The 21617-nt window shown below is 41.8% G+C and overlaps 1 protein-coding gene across 3 annotated transcripts; it reads left to right on the forward strand.

The window, feature by feature from the left end:
* The first annotated feature begins 531 nt into the window (after positions 1-531).
* Positions 532-19568, forward strand: LOC115169665 (vacuolar protein sorting-associated protein 4B). 3 transcript variants are annotated; one of them, XM_029725525.1, is made up of 13 exons: positions 532-694; positions 1877-1988; positions 9452-9552; positions 11162-11273; positions 11624-11771; positions 11895-11953; positions 13166-13285; positions 13547-13703; positions 13926-14074; positions 14184-14265; positions 16363-16582; positions 17335-17475; positions 17622-19568. In XM_029725525.1, exons 1-13 carry the CDS (start codon positions 674-676, stop codon positions 17721-17723), a joined length of 1524 nt encoding a protein of 507 aa, XP_029581385.1. In that variant the 5' UTR covers positions 532-673; the 3' UTR covers positions 17724-19568. The 3 variants fall into 3 exon arrangements, with proteins under 3 accessions (XP_029581385.1, XP_029581386.1, XP_029581387.1); XM_029725526.1 differs by lacking the exons at positions 532-694; positions 1877-1988; positions 9452-9552 and adding exons at positions 9900-10120; positions 10797-10909; XM_029725527.1 differs by lacking the exons at positions 532-694; positions 1877-1988; positions 9452-9552 and adding an exon at positions 9900-10120.
* Positions 19569-21617: the final 2049 nt, after the last annotated feature.

Below are 21617 nucleotides of genomic sequence, written 5' to 3' on the forward strand. Positions count from 1 at the left end.
GAAGCAGTAGGGATGACCAGGGATAAGTGCATGAATTGGACCATTTTCCTTTCCTGCTAAGCATTCAAATGAAAAGAGTACTTTTGGGTGTCAGGGAAAATGTATGGATTAAAAAGTACATTATTTTCTTTAGGAATGTAGTGAAGTAAAAGTAAAAGTTGTCAAAAATATATATAGTAAAGTAAAGTACAGATACCCCAAAAAACGACTTAAGTAGTACTTTAAAGTATTTTTACTTAAGTACTTTACACCACTGATTACTACATTCCTTTACCCTGGCACTTTATTTGGATTTGATGTAGACTTTTTTCTCTGTTTTATCCCCTCTAGGGGGAGTTTTAAACTTCCTCTTTGCATAAAGGACAGATACGGGAGAAAGCTAATAAGGTTAATAATGTTAGCCTATTATCCTACTGTGAATGTTTTCCTGGACTGTTGACTATACTTGCATAACAAGCTTGTCATTATGACTCACAGGCAGGCGGGTCTCAGTCGCAGCCCTCAGCATTGTTGTCATTCTTTTCTACAGGAAAGTCTCTCAGTCGCATGTCTGCTGTGACGAGCCGGTGAGATAAGCAACAAGTTAATGGCTGGGTGGGTAAACGAAACAGAAATATCAAGGGGCTCAGACTGTGTTGGTTCTCAGTAGCAACTGACTGCCTGAAAACTTCCCATGGAGCCAACAAATTTACAGGTAAAGTGACTGACTATTCATTTAAATAGCACTTTATCTTGGTAGACACATCTATGCTTTCTTGTAAATTAGTAGTGGATGTTTATGGGCCTATGAGTTTGATTCCACTTGTCAGAGTGAGACTGTCAAGCCGTCTTGGGGCCAGTGTCATCATAGAACTGTAGTCAAGCGTGTGTTTCTTGTATTAGTGCTGTGTTGTCACTTTTGAGAAGCTGATCAACTTGTTAACTTACATTCAAACAAACTAAAATAGTACAGTATGTTATAAAGAGAAGGTCTATTGTGAATTTGTACTGTCCATGCAATCGCTACACTACAGCTGTTGGTTTCATTAACAAAGATGAGCTCCCACATTTGAGATAAATCTGCTGGACAACAGCTTGTTCCAGAGCCAAATAAAGCCATTGTGAGCCACTTAAAATAGTGTTCACTTTAACACAGCTAAGAGAAATTCGGTAGTGGCTTGTGATGCTGATGCTCCATCCCCATGTATTCCATGATCTAATCAGAGCATAAGAATGTTATGAGTCTGTCTTGTCAGGTAGCCTAAAGGTTAAGAACATTGGGCTAGTAACCTCAAGGTCACTCGTTTGAATCCCCAAGCCAACTAGGGGAAAAATCTGTTGATGTGCCCTTGGGCAAGGCACTTAACCAAACTTGCTCTGGATAAGAGCATCTGCTAAATGACAAAAATGTCTCACTCAAATGAAGCAATGAATGTAGACATAATAGGAGACTGTGTGATGAACAGTGACAGTGAATGATGCTGTGACTGAGTAGCAGCAGTGCCCAACTCCTCCTACTTTCTTCTGCCACACTCCTCCCTCTCTCCTACACTTTTCTGACCAACTCATCCCTCTGTCTACCACTCCTTTCTGCCCAACTCATCCCTCTCTCTACCACTCCTTTCTGCTCAACTCATCCCTCTCTCTACCACTCCTTTCTGCCCAACTCATCCCTCTCTCTACCACTCCTTTCTGCTCAACTCATCCCTCTCTCTACCACTCCTTTCTGCCCAACTCATCCCTCTCTCTACCACTCCTTTCTGCTCAACTCATCCCTCTCTCTACCACTCCTTTCTGCCCAACTCATCCCTCTCTCTACCACTCCTTTCTGCTCAACTCATCCCTCTCTCTACCACTCCTTTCTGCCCAACTCATCCTTCTCACACTCTCATTTCAGAAAGCTATAGCTGTAGCACAGAAAGCCTCCCAGGAGGACCAGGCTGGGAACTACACGGAGGCTATCAAATCTTACCAACACGCTGTCAAGTGCTTCCTGCACATTGTAAAACGTATGTAACCATCGCTCCTGAAGAAATGGACCAAATATCATACGGACAGGACATGCTGTTCAGTAGCTATAGAATTGTAATGGGATCTGATGCTCCAAACCCGTTACAGCTTGGCTAGTGTTAAGTTCAGCAAGGAATTTTTCAACTAACCTGTTCTTGGCGATACTTTCTTAATTCTTGATTTGGAAGAATAGTGTATTTTATAAATGTCCGTATCCAGTTGCATATGGTTCTCAAAAAAACAGAGAAAAATCGGAAAGATATTAAATACACATTTTGTATTGCTGAACTTTACACAAGCCAAGATGTAAGGGGTATGGAGCATCACATATGGTAATTTGGGGCAACTTGACCCCCTTTAGCAAAATGTCTAACTGCTGACACAAAAAATCTTAGTTTGGTAAAAATGTGGCATGTGGATGTTGGCCATGAGGGGGCAAACAAACTATGAAGGAATATAAATGGCTACAGTTGAAACATTTATTTTTATTTAATAAATAAATCAAAGGGGCATCCAGCTATCGGGAAGGAGACGAGATCAGGTGGGAACATTCTAGCTAGCCAATGATCTTTTGTAGAAAAACATATCAATACACCCGTAACAACCTAAGCATTATACAACTTCTATTCAATCAAATAAGCCTCACCTATCAAAATAGCAATTCACTTTAATCTTGACCAAATTCAACACTCTCTCATTGCTCCCCAAACAAAAACACTTCTCTTGGTCTGCTTAACTCTATAACACTTAATCAGACTGAACAGATTTTGGGCGGAGTCGACCCTCTCACTTTGCCTCTTCCTCTCTGTTGTCAGTAGGTGTCCCACCTGGGAGAGTCGTGAGGCTGCTGGTTTGTTTGGTGGCGATGAGGCCTTTCAATTGATTTTGAATCTTTAGTTTGAGCATGCTTTTTTGTAGTTTCCTTTATTATATATTTATTTTGGGTCGAATACTAATCTGCTTGGACTGGCTGACCATGGAAGTCATGACTGAGTTGGCCCTGGACTAGTCTGATTAATCAGGCTGTAATAAAAAATTAATTTGTATATACAGCCTGAAACTAATGCCTGAAAGTCATGTACAGTGAGGGAAAAAAGTATTTGCTCCCCTGCTGATTTTGTACGTTTGCCCACTGACAAATAAATGATCAGTCTATAATTTTAAAGGTATCCTTATTTGAACAGTGAGAGACAGAATAACAACAAAAAAATCCAGAAAAACGCATGTCAAAAATGTTATAAATTGATTTGCATTTTAATGAGGGAAATAAGTATTTGACCCCCTCTCAATCAGAAAGATTTCTGGCTCCCAGGTGTCTTTTATACAGGTAACGAGCTGAGATTAGGAGCACACTGTTAAAGGGAGTGCTCCTAACCGCAGCTTGTTACCTGTAAAAAAGACACCTGTCCACAGAAGCAATCAATCAATCAGATTCCAAACTCTCCACCGTGGCCAAAACCAAAGAGCTCTCCAAGGATGTCAGGGACAAGATTGTAGACCTACACAAGGCTGGAATGGGCTACAAGACCATCGCCAAGCAGCTTGGTGAGAAGGTGACAACAGTTGGTGCGATTATTCGCAAATGGAAGAAACACAAAAGAACTGTCAATCTCCCTCAGCCTGGGGCTCCATGCAAGATCTCACCTCGTGGAGTTGCAATGATCATGAGAACAGTGAGGAATCAGCCCAGAACTACACGGGAGGATCTTATCAATGATCTCAAGGCAGCTGGGACCATAGTCACCAAGAAAACAATTGGTAACCCACTACGCCGTGAAGGACTGAAATCCTGCAGCGCCCGCAAGGTCCCCCTGCTCAAGAAAGCACATATACATACCCGTCGGAAGTTTGCCAATGAACATCTGAATGATTCAGAGGACAACTGGGTGAAAGTGTTTGTCAGATGAGACCAACATGGAGCTCTTTGGCATCAACTCAACTCGCCGTGTTTGGAGGAGGAGGAATGCTGCCTATGACCCCAAGAACACCATCCCCACCATCAAACATGGAGGTGGAAACATTATGCTTTGGGGGTGTTTTTCTGCTAAGGGGACAGGACAACTTCACCACATCAAATGGACGGGGCCATGTACCGTCAAATCTTGGGTGAGAACCTCCTTCCCTCAGCCAGGGCATTGAAAATGGGTCGTGGATGGGTATTCCAGCATGACAAGGACCCAAAACACACGGCCAAGGCAACAAAGGAGTGGCTCAAAAAGAAGCACATTAAGGTCCTGGAGTGGCCTCGCCAGTCTCCAGACCTTAATCCCATAGAAAATCTGTGGAGGGAGCTGAAGGTTCGAGTTGCCAAACGTCAGCCTCGAAAACTTAATGACTTGGAGAAGATTTGCAAAGAGGAGTGGGACAAAATCCCTCCTGAGATGTGTGCAAACCTGGTGGCCAACTACAAGAAACGTCTGACCTCTGTGATTGCCAACAAGGGTTTTGCCACCATGTACTAAGTCATGTTTTGCAGAGGGGTCAAATACTTATTTCCCTCATTAAAATGCAAATCATTTTATAACATTTCTGACATGTGTTTTTCTGGATTTTTTGTTGTTATTCTGTCTCTCACTGTTCAAATAAACCTACCATTAAAATTATAGACTGATCATTTCTTTGTCAGTGGGCAAACGTACAAAATCAGCAGGGGATCAAATACTTTTTTCCCTCACTGTATCTGTTCCTTACAAGCCAGAATGTTTAATAAAATGACATTTAAAAGTACTTTACCGGTTGTCTGTGGGGTTTGTACTTCAGCTGCTCAACATTTTTAACAAAATTATGGTAAACAATACTTTCCTGTGGATATTTTATCTCAAATTTCAAGCAGATGAAGGACAAACCGCACAGACAACTGGTAGAGTAAGTTTAAATGTCATTTTATTCAACATTCTGGCTTGTAAGGTTGCAGTCTCCCTGGGTGGCAGGTAGCCTAGCGGTTAAAAGCATTGGGCCAGTAACTGAAAGGTTGCTGGTTTGAATCATGGAGTTGACTAGGTGAAAAATCTGTCAATGTGCCCTTGAGCATGACACTTAATTGTTATTGTAAGTTGCCCTGGATAAGAGTGTCTGCTAAATGACAAAAATGTCATGTGCATTCATTGCATATGCTTACTTCTCACCTTTATTTTCTAATCAGGTTACAGGCCATGTAGCTAGGCCTAAAAGGCTCTACATGGTCAATCCGACACATGCTGTGACCGTACAGTATTTACTATGATGTGGCCTCCGCAGAAGTCAGAGCATTCATCCTTCGCGGAGCAGAGCTGTTGTCAAGAAAGGGAGTTTGTGTTTATACAGGACCCCCCACTTACTGTCAACCAATCATGTCAATGCGAAGCTATACAGAGCCCTCCGCGTAGTTGCAACATTTGGGCGGCACACGGCGATGCAGTACGGAGCTCCAATTAGCCTGATAGATTACATTTTTAGTTGAGCAAGAGTAGTGGTAGGCACAAAACGTGGCGATGCCTTCAAATTATGTTGGCCACGCACATTTACGTTGCAAAGGCACGTACACAAGACGGAAGTACATGCATGTGAGGCATTCATGTAACCGAAGCCTGCAAGAGCTTACATGGTATCAAATCGAATGTACTAGGTGATAGAAATTTAAACGGCAGAGCCAACGCTAAAAAAAAAAGTCGGGTAAACAATACTTTCTTGTGGATGTCTTTTGTCTCAAATTTCATGCTGCTGAAGGACCAACCGCACAGACAACCGGTATAAATTCAAATTCTATTTTATTCAACATTCTGACAATTTTGCATTGCTATGTTTCGGACTGTACGGAAAGTGGGGTATATTGAGCAATTTGTTCAGAATCATTCGGTATCTACATATATTTCAGGATGTTGCCTTTCCCTGGAAATAATCAGAATTCAATTAAACATTACTGTTTTGAAAACATTGCTTGTCCAAAAAAAAGTGCTCTTGGCACAACTTACCCCAGGTAACGTTATAAGGTAAATTGAGCCAGGGTAAGTTAAACCGCATACACATTTCTGTACTGAATGAAATACAACTTTTAAAAAACATGTCTATCTTCATTTCCCAATATAATTCAACACAATCACAATCACTTTTTGTCTTAGTCATTTTAAGCGTATTTTAACACTGGGTTAACACCTAACAAACACTTGTACTTAATAACGTTTAACAGGCCCTGTTGTTGCCTCATATTCCAGCCTTGCATTACACCTGGGAAGAAAACACTTCAATTTGCTCAACATGCCATTGGCTCAACCAAAGCAAACATTTTGACTATATTAGCCCACACAGCTACAACGATGCACTTTCATGCTAGGGTTAGGACCTAATTGAAGCTTATAGAGACCCCAACTGATGTATGGAACAATCATAAAATGATCTACTTTGGTTTAGATACAAGCATCATGAAACCTCTAACCTTAATTTGACTTGGTGAAAATCTGTTTTTGGGACCTAACTTGCTTACCACTTTTTCCATGTGGTTTCTCCCTTCAGAGACTCCATGAAATGATGACCTCTTCCTAAATATTTGGTCAAATTATTAATTGTGGGTATGGTTTAGAAACATGGATGGTTGTGGCTCAGCTTACCCCTTTGGCTTAACTTATCCCACTCTCCCCTATATCAAGTATTGGTAAAAGTCTGATTTATTAGCCAAGAGTAGTGGCAGCCAGGGAAAGTGTTAGAAACATTTTTGTGACATAAAGTGGTTTCTCTGAGAGTTACAGGCAGGGGGCAAGTTACCCAAGGGGGTGAGTTAGCCCATGTTACCGTATCCCATTACAATTCTGTAGCTAGCAGTGGAAATGACAGACGGAAAGGCATCAATTGCAATCTATTCCAGTCTCTGTTGTCTGTGAATATCAATTTGTTCTTGCACGCTGATTCAGGAAATGCATATTTACAGCATGTATTTTGCCTGCTACTTACTGATGACTAGGCCTAAAACAATAGCCACTTTGTGGTAGCCTACCTAGGCTATGGAGGCATTAAAATGATCTGATATACCAAATGGAGTATGGAATGATACTTGTTTTATATGAAACAAAATAGTTTAGTCAAAATATAAATGTGTGTCTTACGGTAAGAAGACACGAGGCAAAGTGTATGGTGTAAAAATGGTGGTAGGCCTAGAAGTTGTAGTGTAGAAGTAGGCCTAGCTAATAGCCTGTCAGCAAAATAGGCAATAAACAATGAACAAAAAATGTTTGTCTACAGAAATCAAAATCAAATTGAACACATTCCAAAATCAGGACTTTGGAGTAAGGAAACAGACAAGTATGGCCTACTGTAAAACAAAATACATACAGTCTACCAACATGTAGACTACAGATAGGCCTACTCTGAGAACTCTCCCCTTCAGAGTTTACAGAACACTGGCAAAGCGTGTAAACCTTGAGCCACTACCTGGGCAAAGCCATCGGCAGGATTTGGCAGACAGCTCTTACAACGCTTGGATAGGTATTTTAAGTATACCTATCAGCTAACCACATCATATGTTATTGCATTGGGCGGATTGGATTATGCTGAGCCGCAGAGCACCGGTCTATGGCCCGTGACGTGAACGGGCAAAAGCGGTGAGGAAGGAGCATCCTTCTCAAATCAAACAGTAATCTGCACCGCACAGTAATGATGCTAACAAGGCAGCATAAGGCATTGTCCATAAACATACACCTCTTTTCCATAAAATATATGTTTGAATTTAAGCTAATTATCATAGGGAAGGCAAATAAAGCATTATTATCAAAAGCAATCACTTTTGCATGGGAAAACACAGAATCCTACTAATTACTACACATGCTTAATTACATCACTTTTGTTTTGAGCCGACTTCGCCATCGGACAGAGCAGAGAACCTGGCTCACACCCAGGAGGCAGCCCGGTTCCAAATCCAATGCAGTCAACTTTCACCCGGTGCAAAACACGCCTAACCAGGCACCGGGCCAGATAAATCGAATCCCCTCAGTATATCAATCGATGACCATTGGTTGTTGCGTCACCTCGCTTTAGCTGTGGAACGCAGCCATAGCCTCAACAAGCAGAGGTGTAGGCTACATAACCAATTCATTGGTTGAAACCTCCTTTACAACTAAAGACTATTTAAACATCTAGAAGCAGACTATCATAACATCACACAATATTAAAAGGCCTTTCTCAAGCAGACCGGTAGGTACATTTTCAATATGAAAGACAGGCTCATAGCCACGGGAAGTAGGGGTGCTGAGGGTGCTGCAGCATCCCTTGATAAATCGAAATAAAATATTTAAAAATAATAATAAATTGACAAAATGACACAAGACTCTGGGGAAAAAGAGGTACACACTTCTCAAGCATCCGCGGGCACGTACGGACCTGTAGGAGCAGAGCTCGAGAAGGGCCAACACAAACATGAAGTAAACAAAGTATCAAAATGAATGTACAAACTGAAGAAAATAATTTAGCTGGAGATTCAAAAATAACTGGAGACGTTGCTAGCCATAAGGGGAGTATTTAGCAGTAGTAGCCTACACAGAGAGGAAGGATGGATATTGGCATGTCAGTGATTACCATGTGATGTGCAGCCTACCCTTTACCTGGCTACCCAAACTCCTTGCTCTGGGAGAAGGTTGCAATTGTGGCAGCAATTCGGATCGTTCCTGCATGAAGGTATTCCTGCATCTGCAGGAACCCTTCTTTATACTTCTATTCGTCCATTTTTAAGCAAGGACTCCGGTACACAGGTGGGAAAAGGGGGCACTCCAGTACAGTAAGTGGCGGTAATGCACCATGACGTTGGATGCCAACCGCTGATAAACTCCACAGAAGAAGACAACGGCTAAAACACCGGTAGAGTATCTAGAACACCGGTAGACAGTGTCCTTTGCCCCCACCTGTCAGGCATTGCCTTCCCGCAGTTCTGTTAAACTGTTAACGACGGCGAGGTCAGGTGTTCTGCAGGCTGGAGCGACTGTCCTAGCTTGCTAGCTAGGAGGACCACGATACACTGCAGGCAGGAGGCTGTGGGGACACTGTTAGCAAAGCTATTTATATCTAACCCACCGGTAGACAGTGTCTTTCGCCCCTGAAAAACTCAGATATTACTTTTATTTCCCCTTTAACCCACAGATAATCAGGGGAAATCCAGAAAATCAAAAGTGGATCTGAGTATCTCCCCTAGGATTTCTAGAATGCGAACACATTCTAACCATTCTTATTGGTCCCTGAAAACAATGGGTTTGGTCAGAGCCAGACACACATGGATAAAGCTGGTTTTGGAAATGTGTCATTGGCTTTGACACTCTGATTGGTTACAGATGATCAAATCACTGATGACTTTATTTTGTACAACACCCCTCATTTTGACATCACCACAAAATATGTAGCGAACAAAGAGCAGTGGAAGAATTCCGTTTGAGTCATCAGGCCGAAACTATGGTCTCTACAATAACCTGTGTAACCGTCAACAACTTAACTCCTCTCCTCTCCTCAGGTGAACCACAGGGTAAAGAGGGCAACCAGAAGATCAGGGAAAAGTGTAAACTGTACCTGGACAGAGTGGAAGAACTACAGGAGTATATAGAAAATAAAGAGGTAATTAGACAGTGGAACATTCTATAAACAATTTAGGCTAAAATGTCCGTCATTAACGTTGTCCAATGCATAGAGATTGAATTAAATTACGAATTCCTAATTCTATGGTCCTATGTAAATGCCAGTGTAGGCCTATGTCAGGCTAATTGGATTTACATTTTACCATTCATCTGACTGGCAACTCTGTGGAGGTAAGGATATAACTAATAGGAGATGTGCCCTCTGCATTGTGCATATCCTTCACATGTCAACATGATCCTAATCCTACACATTTGACATTTCATCCCTCTACAACATTGTATTGCCACACAGATATGGGTGCGTCTATGAATGACGGGGACATTCCCCGGTCACGTGAGAATTCTAAGAGAATCAACTCCGTATCTCATAACGCGGAAGTGTATTATTTTGTATTTATTTAATGTATAGTTATTCAAAGATCTGATAAAAGGCTTGACTATCGACTTTGACGGGCTGCGATTTAAGTATTAACAAATAAAGGGCCTGTTCGTTGCATTGTTTTACATTTTTTACAAGTAATCATATGGCTGCCAACAACAATTTACAGGTAAATTGGGAAAGCTAACGTCGGATAGCTACATTAGCTAGTAGTTAGCAAAATGACAAACCACCCAGTTAGCATGGCACTAGTTAGCGAACTAACTATTATTTGTAGCTCTACGGTGATTATTGTTTTTCTAAGTGTCGTTAGCTAACTGTGATTGCTATCTATCTGGCTATGGTAATACGCTAACTTGTTAGCTCGGACGCTAGCTAGCGGAATTGTTGTTTTTTGTTTGCTTCGAGCTCGCCAACTTGAAAGGACAGCAGTTAATGTTGACAGTAGTTACTATCAAGTTATTTTAAGCCTGCTTGAAGATGGTTAGCTAACTAACATCCGCTTGCTTTGATAGCTTCAACGTTTGCTAGAAGCTAGTAGCTTGCAAAATTGACCGGTTCATTTTAGTTCTAAATGTGCTCCCCTCCTCAACAAGGCCAAGACGAGACAATCCGAAATTTGAATAGCAACCAAGTACCATGATAATGTTTTAACTAACTACCATTAGCTAGCTATCTGTCTAATCACAAAGCTAGTGTCGTGAGCTGATTGTTGATATAGCTAACGTTAGCTAAGCTTACTGTCTGAATATGTTAATTGGATTAGCCTATTTGATTTAGTCATGTCTTTCCTGTCAGTCAAACTTTTTGTAGGAAGTGAAATTGCAACATACTCTGTCTTACAGGTGGTCACATTTTGAGCTATGTGCCATGTAGCACTTCATGGAACATCCACATACACAACTGTAGCTCTACATAGTACAAAAAAAAAATGCATGAAATGTATGCATTTACTACTGTAAGTTGCTCTGGATAAGAGCGTCTGCTAAATTACTAAAATGTAAAACGTACATAAAACCTTGCATATGGGGTCAATGTTTTTGATATATAGTAAGTTACTGTACTTGCTTCTAGTTACTGTAATTAGAATTATGTGCTTGTGTTATGCCATTGCATCGAAGAGTTAATTCTGATTGACCAGATCAAACTTATCTTGCAGCGAATCCTTTTAATTTGTTTTTTTCATAATGTTCTCATCCCTGTTTTTCAGAAAGCCATAGATCTGGCCAGCAAGGCGGCCCAGGAGGATAAAGCTAAGAACTACGACGAGGCCCTGCGTTTATACCAACAAGCTGTTCAGTACTTCCTACACGTAGTGAAATGTATGCTTTACGACAACGGGATATTTGCATAATGCTCTTTTCTCTTTTAGGGTTGTAATAGTCTCTGGATTGTTCAGTCCATTGGTTTGTGTGGAGTTGTTTATATCACCACCTCTGTCTCATTTAGGCTAATGGGGACCATTTTAGAATCTCACTACAGTAGTGACCCGTCAAAGGTATCTGGGCAAAACTATCTGATGAATGTGTTCTCTGTCCAGTGTCTACTTCTACTTATCAGCAGAATGCATTATTTTTCCATTTCACAGAATGTCATACAGTCTAGGGGAGATTACTGTAATTGATTTCTTCATATGGTATTTAATAGAATTCGTCCATTTCTCTCCTGCCAGATGAATCCCAGGGCGACAAAGCCAAACAGAGCATCAGGGCCAAGTGTGCCGAGTACCTGGACAGAGCAGAGAAGCTCAAAGAATACCTGAAGAAGGAGAAGGCTCCACCTGCCAAGCCTGTGAAGGAATCCCAAGCTGATGACAAAGGGTGTGTGCAGGAGCAGGCTTTGTGCGTGGAATGAGGCTTTGCTATGTGTGGGTAGGGTATAGCCTGTTATACAGAGTGATTTGGAATGTGATGAGTCAACCTATGTGGATTATTATTGTGCAGGAATGAGAGTGATGAAGGAGACAACCCAGAAAAAAAGAAGTTTCAGAACCAACTTTCAGGTTAGTTATATCACTGACATACTGTGGTAGTTCCACTTTTTGTATCACAACACTGACATACTATAAAATTGTGACACAGGTTATTTGGCTCATTTCCACTTTACTTTCAGTTTTACCATATCCCGTTGAGATGTCTAACTCGTTTACAATGGCTTGTGAAAGTATTCACCCCCTTGGCATTTTTCCTATTTTGTTGCCTTACAACCTGGATTTAAAATGTATTTTGGGGGGGTTTGTATCATTTGATTTACACAACATGCCTACCACTTTGAAGATGCTAAATATTTTTGGTGAAACAAACAAGACAAAAAAACTGAACTTGCGCATGCATAACTATTCACCCCCCAAAGTCAATACTTTGTAGAGCCATCTTTTGCAGCAATTACAGCTGCAAGTCTCTATAAGCTTGGCACGTCTAGCCACTGGGATTTTTGCCCATTCTTCAAGTTGGATGAGTTCTGCTGGTGTACAGCAATCTAAGTCCTACCACAGATTCTCAATTGGATTGAGGTCTGGGCTTTGAGGGATAACTCCTTCAGGGTTATCTTTGTTGCCTCTCTGATTGCCTTCCTTGCCTGGTCCGTGAGTTTTGGTGGGCGGCCCTCTCTTAGCAGGTTTTTTGTGGTGCCATATTCTTTCCATTTCTTTATAATGGATTTAATGGTGGTCTGTGGGATGTTCAAAGTTTCAGATATTGTTTTATAACCCAACCCTGACCTGTTTGGAGAGCTCCTTGGTCTTCGTGGTGTTGCAGACACTGGGGCCTTTCAGAACAGGTGTATACATACTGAGATTGTGACAGATCATGTGACACTTAGATTGCACACAGGTGGACTTTATTTAGCTAATTATGTGACTTCTGAAGGTAATTGGTTGCACCAGATCTTATTTAGGGGCTTCATTGCTAAGGGGATGGATACAAATGCACACACCACTTTTTCGTTTTTTTATTTCTTTGAATTTTTTAAACAAGTTATTTTTTTCATTTTACTTCACCAATTTTGACTATTTTGTGTATGTCCATTACATGAAATCCACATAAATATCAATTAAAATTACATGTTGTAATGCAACAAAAATATGAAAAACGCCAAAGGGGTGAACACCTTTGCAAGGCACTGTATTATTAGATTTTCACATGAAGGTATCTGATCATTTTCCTTCACTGTAAAATGATTTGTATGTTCCCATCATACTGGATGTGTTCTTCAGGGGCTATCGTTATGGAAAAGCCAAACATCAAGTGGAATGATGTTGCCGGATTAGAGGGAGCCAAAGAAGCCCTGAAAGAAGCTGTTATTTTGCCAATCAAATTCCCACATCTTTTCACAGGTAACATAGTGTTACTGCCTCAGATCACCACAGAAGAAATGATGAAAGAACAATTTTGAATGTATGAAAAACATGCTGAAACCTCCACTGTTGGAACATTTGATCGGCCTTAGGAATATACTGAAAATAAATGAATCCATCCATTCTTGCATAGTATACAGTCAATTGGTTATTACCCTTCATTCATTTGTAAATGAAAAGCTTAGTCTATTTCTGCCCCAATGTTATTCACGACCTCTCCCAACAACCTCTGTCTGTCAGGCAAAAGAACGCCATGGAGGGGGATCCTACTCTTCGGTCCTCCTGGAACAGGAAAATCCTACCTGGCTAAAGCTGTGGCCACAGAGGCCAACAACTCCACCTTCTTTTCCATCTCCTCATCTGACCTGGTATCCAAGTGGCTGGGAGAGAGTGAAAAGTGAGATTTTACTCTTAATCCAGGGAAACATGGGGGATTAATTGTGGAGAGACGTAAAGTTCAATGCTGCTGTTTTAATCTGTTTGTAATTTAGACCTAATATTAAGCCTAGTCCTGGACTAAAAAGCAAATTTAATAGAGATTATTATAGTCCAGTATTAGGTTTAATCTGTGTCCCGGATACTGCTCACCTTGATGTTGATGCTCCTTTCTCCTCTCCAGGTTGGTAAAGAACTTGTTCACCCTTGCACGGGAGCACAAGCCCTCCATCATCTTCATAGATGAGATAGACTCGCTGTGTGGCTCCAGGAGTGAGAATGAGAGTGAGGCAGCTCGCCGCATCAAGACAGAGTTCCTGGTTCAGATGCAGGGTGAGAGAGCCAGAAAACAATATATCTGGATATTATAATGAACTGTATTGGTGTTTTGCTCATATTAAGTGAAAATGGTTGTAAATGGTTCATGAGAATTTTTCCACAGGGGTTGGGAATGACAACGATGGTGTACTGGTGCTAGGGGCCACCAACATCCCTTGGACGTTGGACTCTGCTATCAGAAGACGGTAATGTCACATTCTTACACTGGCTTAGCCTACCATCTCAACAGTGTACACAATAACTTGTCCTTTATGATTCTTGACTGTGACACCATAGCCATAAAAATGTATGATCACTTTTACCACTCAGCTTGAACGTGATTAGGGATACCGTGAACACACTGGACTGAAGTTAGAAAACTGTGACTCAGCAGCACTGCTTCTTAGCTTTTTGTTGCTGCTCAGACCTACCCTGTAGATGTAGGGGATGTACAGTGGGGGGGGGGAGTATTTGATCCCCTGCTGATTTTGTACGTTTGCCCACTGATAAAGAAAGGATCAGTCTATAATTTTAATGGTAGGTTTATTTGAACAGTGAGAGACAGAATAACAACAAAAAAAATCAGAAAAACGCATGTCTAAAATGTTATAAATTGATTTCAATTTAATGAGGGAAATAAGTATTTGACCCCCTCTCAATCAGAAAGATTTCTGGCTCCCAGGTGTCTTTTATACAGGTAACGAGCTGAGATTAGGAGCACATTGTTAAAGGGAGTGCTCCTAACCGCAGCTTGTTAACTGTAAAAAAGACATCTGTCCACAGAAGCAATCAATCAATCAGATTCCAAACTTTCCACCATGGCCAAGAGCAAAGAGCTCTCCAAGGATGTCAGGGACAAGATTGTAGACCTACACAAGGCTGGAAGGGGCTACAAGACCATCGCCAAGCAGCTTGGTGAGAAGGTGACAACATTTGGTGCGATTATTCGCAAATGGAAGAAACACAAAAGAACTGTCAATATCCCTCGGCCTGGGGCTCCATGCAAGATCTCACCTCGTGGGGTTGCAATGATCATGAGAACGGTGAGGAATCAGCCCAGAACTACACAGGAGGATCTTGTCAATGATCTCAAGGCAGCTGGGACCATAGTCACCAAGAAAACAATTGGTAACACACTACGCCGTGAAGGACTGAAATCCTGCAGCGCCCGCAAGGTCCCCCTGCTCAAGAAAGCACATATACATGCCCGTCTGAAGTTTGCCAATGAACATCTGAATGATTCAGAGGACAACTGGGTGAAAGTGTTTGTCAGATGAGACCAAAATGGAGCTCTTTGGCATCAACTCAACTCGCCGTGTTTGGAGGAGGAGGAATGCTGCCTATGACCCCAAGAACACCATCTCCACCGTCAAACATGGAGGTGGAAACATTATGCTTTGGGGGTGTTTTTCTGCTAAGGGGACAGGACAACTTCACCGCATCAAAGGGACGATGGACGGGGCCATGTACCATCAAATCTTGGGTGAGAACATCCTTCCCTCAGCCAGGCTCATTGAAAATGGGTCGTGGATGGGTATTCCAGCATGACAATGACCCAAAACTCACGGCCAAGGCAACAAAGGAGTGGCTCAAGAAGAAGCACATTAAGGTCCTGGAGTGGCCTCGCCAGTCTCCAGACCTTAATCCCATAGAAAATCTGTGGAGGGAGCTGAAGGTTCGAGTTGCCAAACGTCAGCCTCGAAACCTTAATGACTTGGAGAAGATCTGCGAAGAGGAGTGGGACAAAATCCCTCCTGAGATGTGTGCAAACCTGGTGGCTAACTACAACATTTTACATTTTTACATTTTAGTCAGTTAGCAGACGCTCTTATCCAGAGCGACTTACAGTAGTGAATGCATACATTTAATTTCATGCATTCTTTTTTGTACTGGCCCCCCCGTGGGAATCGAACCCACAACCCTGGCGTTGCAAACACCATGCTCTACCAACTGAGCCACAGAGAAGACCAAGAAACGTCTGACCTCTGTGATTGCCAACAAGGGTTTTGCCACCAAGTACTAAGTCATGTTTTGCAGAGGGGTCAAATACTTATTTCCCTCATTAAAATGCAAATCATTTTATAACATTTTTGACATGTGTTTTTCTGGATTTTTTTGTTATTTTGTCTCACTGTTCAAATAAACCTACCACTAAAATTATAGACTGATCATTTCTTTGTAAGTGGGCAAACGTACAAAATCAGCAGGGGATCAAATACTTTTTTCCCCCCACTGTAGATGTATGCTTCTTCCTGTAGAGTATGTGTGATACATTCAGTACAACTCATCCTTAATTATCTCAGGTTTGAGAAGAGGATCTACATCCCCCTGCCAGAGGAACACGCCCGCACCTTCATGTTCAAGCTCCACCTGGGCGCCACCCCCACCAGCCTCAACGACTCTGACTTTGTCACCCTGGGAAAGAAGACAGACGGGTACTCAGGGGCTGACGTCAGCGTCATCGTCAGAGACGCGCTTATGCAACCAGTCAGAAAAGTTCAATCAGCCACTCACTTCAAGCGGGTACGTCTCCATAATGACGACCATTGAATAACGTTGTCTATTTATTCTTCAGTGATAATCTTTATATCAAATTTTATTTGTCACATGCTTCATAAACAAACCAGTGTAGACTAACAGGGAAATTCTTATTTACGGGCCCTTCCCAACAACACAGTGAGGAAAAAAATATAAATAATAGAAAAATAATAACACAAGGAATAAATACACAATGAGTAACAATAACATGGCTATTTACACAGGGTACCAGTACCGAGTCGATGTGCAGGGGTACAAAGTAATTTAGGTAGATATGTACATATAGGTAGGGATAAAGTGGCTAGGCAACAGGATAGATAATTAACAGTAGCAGCAGCATATGTGATGAGTCAAAAGAGGGTCAATGCAGATAGTTGGGGTAGCTATTGGTTAACTATTAAGCAGTGTTTGGCCTGGGGTTAGACGCTGTTCAGGGTCCTGTTGGTTCCAAACTTGATGCATCGGTACCGCTTGCCGTGCTGTAGCAGAGAGAACAGTCTATGACTTGGGTGGCTGGAGTCTTTGATGCTTTTTAGGGCCTCTGACACCGCCTGGTATAGAGGTCCTGGATGGCAGGGAGCTTGGCCCCAGTGCTGTACGCACTACCCTCTGTAGTGCCTTGCAGTGGGATGCCAAGCATTTGCCATACCAAGTGGTGACGCAGCCAGTCAAGATGCTCTCAACGGTGCAGCTGTTGAGTTTAATTTGTAACACTGCAAATTACATTGTTATTGAAGGTACGAGGGCCATCGAGAGACAACCCCAACATCGTGGTAGATGACCTTTTGACCCCATGCTCCCCAGGAGACCCGAACGGCATCGAGATGACATGGATGGATGTCCCTGGGGAAAAGCTATGTGAGCCAGTTGTTTGTATGGTGAGTGTGTAAAAATAATTCAGTTTTTAATAATACTTTATTAATATTATTCATTTATCCGTTTCCCCGCCTCAATGGTAATGTTTCTGGGAAAACATGACTGTTGAATAACCTTTTGATCATGTGTCTATTTTTATTCTTTGCAGTCTGATATGCTGAGGTCCCTGACCAGCACAAAGCCAACAGTCAACGATCAGGATTTGGACAAACTGAGAAAATTCACAGAGGACTTTGGACAGGAGGGCTAAATTGGGTCATTTGAGCCGAACCAAAGCAAATATTATTGATGGTCAAGTGTTCCTTCTCTCCTCTCCGTCTTTTTCCCACTCTCCCCGTCAGGCTCTGTTGGCTTATCACATGACTGCTCTACTAATAGAAATATAATTACTAGAACGGACCTCTCCATTTAAGTAATCTATTTCTTTGGCTCGACTGAGCTTGTCTATTGGCCACAAGGGGTTAAACAAAGACTGGTATTTTCTTAGATGCTCCCCATGTCTAAAGGATTATGGATCTCTTCACATGTCTGAGGTAGACTTGATTGGTGAATGGAAAGCTACATGGCAATTAGGAACATTGGTGCAGCACCTTGGGCTGAATCCTAATATGTAAACAATGCTCAACTCGAGCATTTGCATACATCATGCTTTGAAGTCAATGGGAGTTTGATCTGGAAGTTGCCGATACACGCATGTTAACAAAATTAGAATGCTTCTCTTTGTGTAGAGTGCTTATTTAACTTGCCCAATAAATATCTGAGCTAATTTTCCAAGTACCCATCCACTATTCTTCAATCAAATTGCACCTCATTTTTCAGTGTACCCATATATTCCACTGCTTTTTGTACAAATAAAATATGAATATCCTTTTATAGTAGATAGTTTATGGAGATATATAGCTCTTTGGTCTGAAGGGAATGAAACTAACAACGCATGCCGTTGTGCTTGCACAGGATATTTTTCAAATATTATTGGTGGAATTTATGACGTAGTCTCAAGGTGATGAGAATTACATTGGTTTGGATAATTGAAGCACAGCAAATGTACAGGTGTAGGATCTTAATTTGATCACTCTGTTGTTGCAGGAAATGCAAACTTCTGGTGTATTCAAGGTTTAAAAATGCTTCTCAAGTTTGTAATTTCCACTTTAAAATGTCAGATTTGATTTGCCCTAAGGAAAATGTATCAACACCTGTTGCTGCAGGATTATTTTCCTGCTCTGAAGAACTGATCAAATTAAGATCCTGCATCTGTACGTATGTCATTCTACATACAGACATTTGTGGGGCTTCAGCTATGGTTAGAATAATTGACACACACTGGATGGAAGGTGCCTTTGGGACAGAAGAAAGGCTACTCTGTGTTTGTTCATTGTCATTATGATTCAAACTGCCAGAAAAAACAGAAAAACCTTTATAATATAGTCAAGGATTCAATACTTTTTTTCCTGACCATCCACACACCCTGCATATTTCCCTCATGTAACCCTTTTGCTGATCTTCCTAACAAGAACTACTAGAAAGAAATGATGCTGTACTGAGATCCAGTCAAACTGTCTAACAGTGTTGAAGAAACAACGCGACTGATATTTTGGTGTGAATGGAATTTTGTAGGTAGCCTGAAATTGGCATTTTAGGCACAGAAGAACACCCTCATGGCATCATGTCCTTTTTGTTATTGCATTGGAATGCAGGTACTTGCTTACTACCTTTAAGATATGGCCATTTTAAGTGGCAATGCTCACCATGTGCCTTCTAAACTAGCAGCAAGATCATATACATCGTTTTTTTGTTTGGTTCATTTTTTTATTTGGAAGTTGATATCAAGTAAGACACAGCTATATTGTGTATTTTGTCATCGATGCTATGAAATATATATGTGCGCATTTCATGTAAACTGGCTTTTAGAGGTTGTATATCTCTGCTCTTTGTGTTGGTATTCTTAAGCATTTCAAAGTGTTGGGGACGTCTTTGGTGTGGTCTTCACTTTACTGTAAAACGTGTAGAGAATGATACAGTATATCAGTGAGTGGAAAAGTCAGAATCAGAATTTCTTTGCCATGCATATGTAAATAAAAGTAATATTAAGATTTTACATATTTGTAAAGTATTTATTCAAGTTCCAGGTGGAGGATTCAAAGGAATCTGCACAAATGCCAATCTCTCGCTTGACAACATTGAGGATATAACTATTCTTATTGTCGTGTGGGTAGAAAAAGTGTGCCAGTAGCAGTGCGTGGGTAAAATCACTGGGGAAGCCAAGCCAGAAAAAAAAGCCATATTACAACCTATTCGTTGTGATGATTGCGTTGTTTGCTCTATACATCCTGTTACTTCATATGCCTTGACACAATGATATACAGCGTATTCAGACCCCTTCACTTTTTCCACATTGTTACATTACGGTCTTATTCTAAAATAGATTTAAAAAATGTTCCTCATCAATCAACACAATACCCCATATTGACAAAGCTAAAACTTTTTTTAAAATTGAAATACCTTATTTACATAAGCATTCAGACCCTTTCCTATGACTCAAAATTGAGCTCAGGTGCATCCTGTTTCCATTGATCATCCTTGAGATGTTTCTACAACTTGATTGGAGTCCACCTGTGGTAAATACAATTGATTGGACATGATTTGGAAAGGCACACACCTGTCTATATAAAGGTCCCACAGTTGACAGTGCATGTCAGAGCAAAAACAAAGCTGTTGGGTCTAAGGAATTTTAGACTCTTCCTAGAGCTGGCCAAACTGAGCAATCGGGGGAGAAAGGCCTTGGTCAGGGAGGTGACCAAGAGCCTGATGGTCACTCTGACAGAACTCCAGAGTTCCTCTGTGGAGATTAGTGACCTTTCTAAGGACAACCATCTCTGTAGCACTCCACCAATTAGCCTTTATTGTAGAGTGGCCAGACGGAAGCCACTGCTCAGGAAAAACATGACAGCCCGTTTGGAGTTTAGAAACAAGATTCTCTAGTCTGGTGAAACCAAGATTGAACTCTTTGGCCTGAATGCCATGTGTCACGTCTGGAGGAAACCAGGCACCGCTCATCATTTACATTTACGACATTTAGCAGACGCTCTTATCCAGAGCGACTTACAAATTGGTGCATTCACCTTATGATATCCAGTGGAACAACCACTTTACAATAGTACATTATATATATTTTTTTTGGGGGGGGGGGTTAGAAGGATTACTATATCCTATCCCAGGTATTCCTTAAAGAGGTGGGGTTTCAGGTGTCTACGGAAGGTGGCGATTGACTCCGCTGTCCTGGCGTCGTGAGGGAGCTTGTTCCACCATTGGGGTGCCAGGGCAGCGAACAGTTTTGACTGGGCTGAGCAGGAACTGTGCTTCCGCAGAGGTAGGGGGGCCAGCAGGCCAGAGGTGGATGAATGCAGTGCCCTTGTTTGGGTGTAGGGCCTGATCAGAGCCTGAAGGTACAGAGGTGCCGTTCCCCTCACAGCTCCGTAGGCAAGCACCATGGTCTTGTAGCAGATGCGAGCTTCAACTGGAAGCCAGTGGAGTGTGCGGAGGAGCGGGGTGACGTGAGAGACCCTACGGTGAAGAATGGTAGTGGCAGCACCATGCTGTGGGGATGTTTTTCAGGGACTGGGAGACTAGTCAGGATCGAGAGAGAGATGAACGGAGCAAAGTACTGAGAGATCCTTGATGAAAACCTGCTCCAGTACGCTCAGGACCTCAGACTGGGGCGAAGGTTCACCTTCCAACAGCACAGCGACCCTAAGCACACAGCCAAGACAACACAGGAGTGGCTTTGGGACAAGTCTCTGAATGTCCTTGAGTGGCCCGGCCTTGAACCTGATCTCTAGAGAGACCGGAAAATAGCTGTGCAGTAACGCTCCCCATCTAACCTGACAGAGCTTGAGGATCTGCAGAGAAGAATGGGAGAAACTCCCCAAATACAGGTGTGCCAAGCTTGTAGTGTTGCTGCCAAAGGGGCTTCAACAAAATGTGAAATTTTGTTTTTGTTGCACACATCTAAAAATCTGTTTTTTGCTTTGTCATTATGGAGTATTGTGTGTGTGTAAATGAGGGGGGGGATTATTTAATCCATTCTAGGATATGGCTGCAACATAATGTGGAAAAAGTGAAGGGGTAAGAATACTTTCCAAATGTT

The sequence above is a fragment of the Salmo trutta genome, chromosome 31, assembly GCF_901001165.1.
Source record: "Salmo trutta chromosome 31, fSalTru1.1, whole genome shotgun sequence".
Taxonomy (NCBI): Eukaryota; Metazoa; Chordata; class Actinopteri; order Salmoniformes; family Salmonidae; genus Salmo; species Salmo trutta.

What these genes read in the sequence shown, in the direction of transcription:
- LOC115169665 (XM_029725525.1), top strand. Translation starts at nt 674, where the DNA reads ATGGAGCCAACAAATTTACAG. An exon ending in TGGAGCCAACAAATTTACAG is followed by an intron (nt 695 to 1,876) that starts GTAAAGTGACTG and finishes CTCTCATTTCAG; the next exon opens with AAAGCTATAGCTGTAGCACA. An exon ending in CAGCCACTCACTTCAAGCGG is followed by an intron (nt 16,583 to 17,334) that starts GTACGTCTCCAT and finishes TTGTTATTGAAG; the next exon opens with GTACGAGGGCCATCGAGAGA.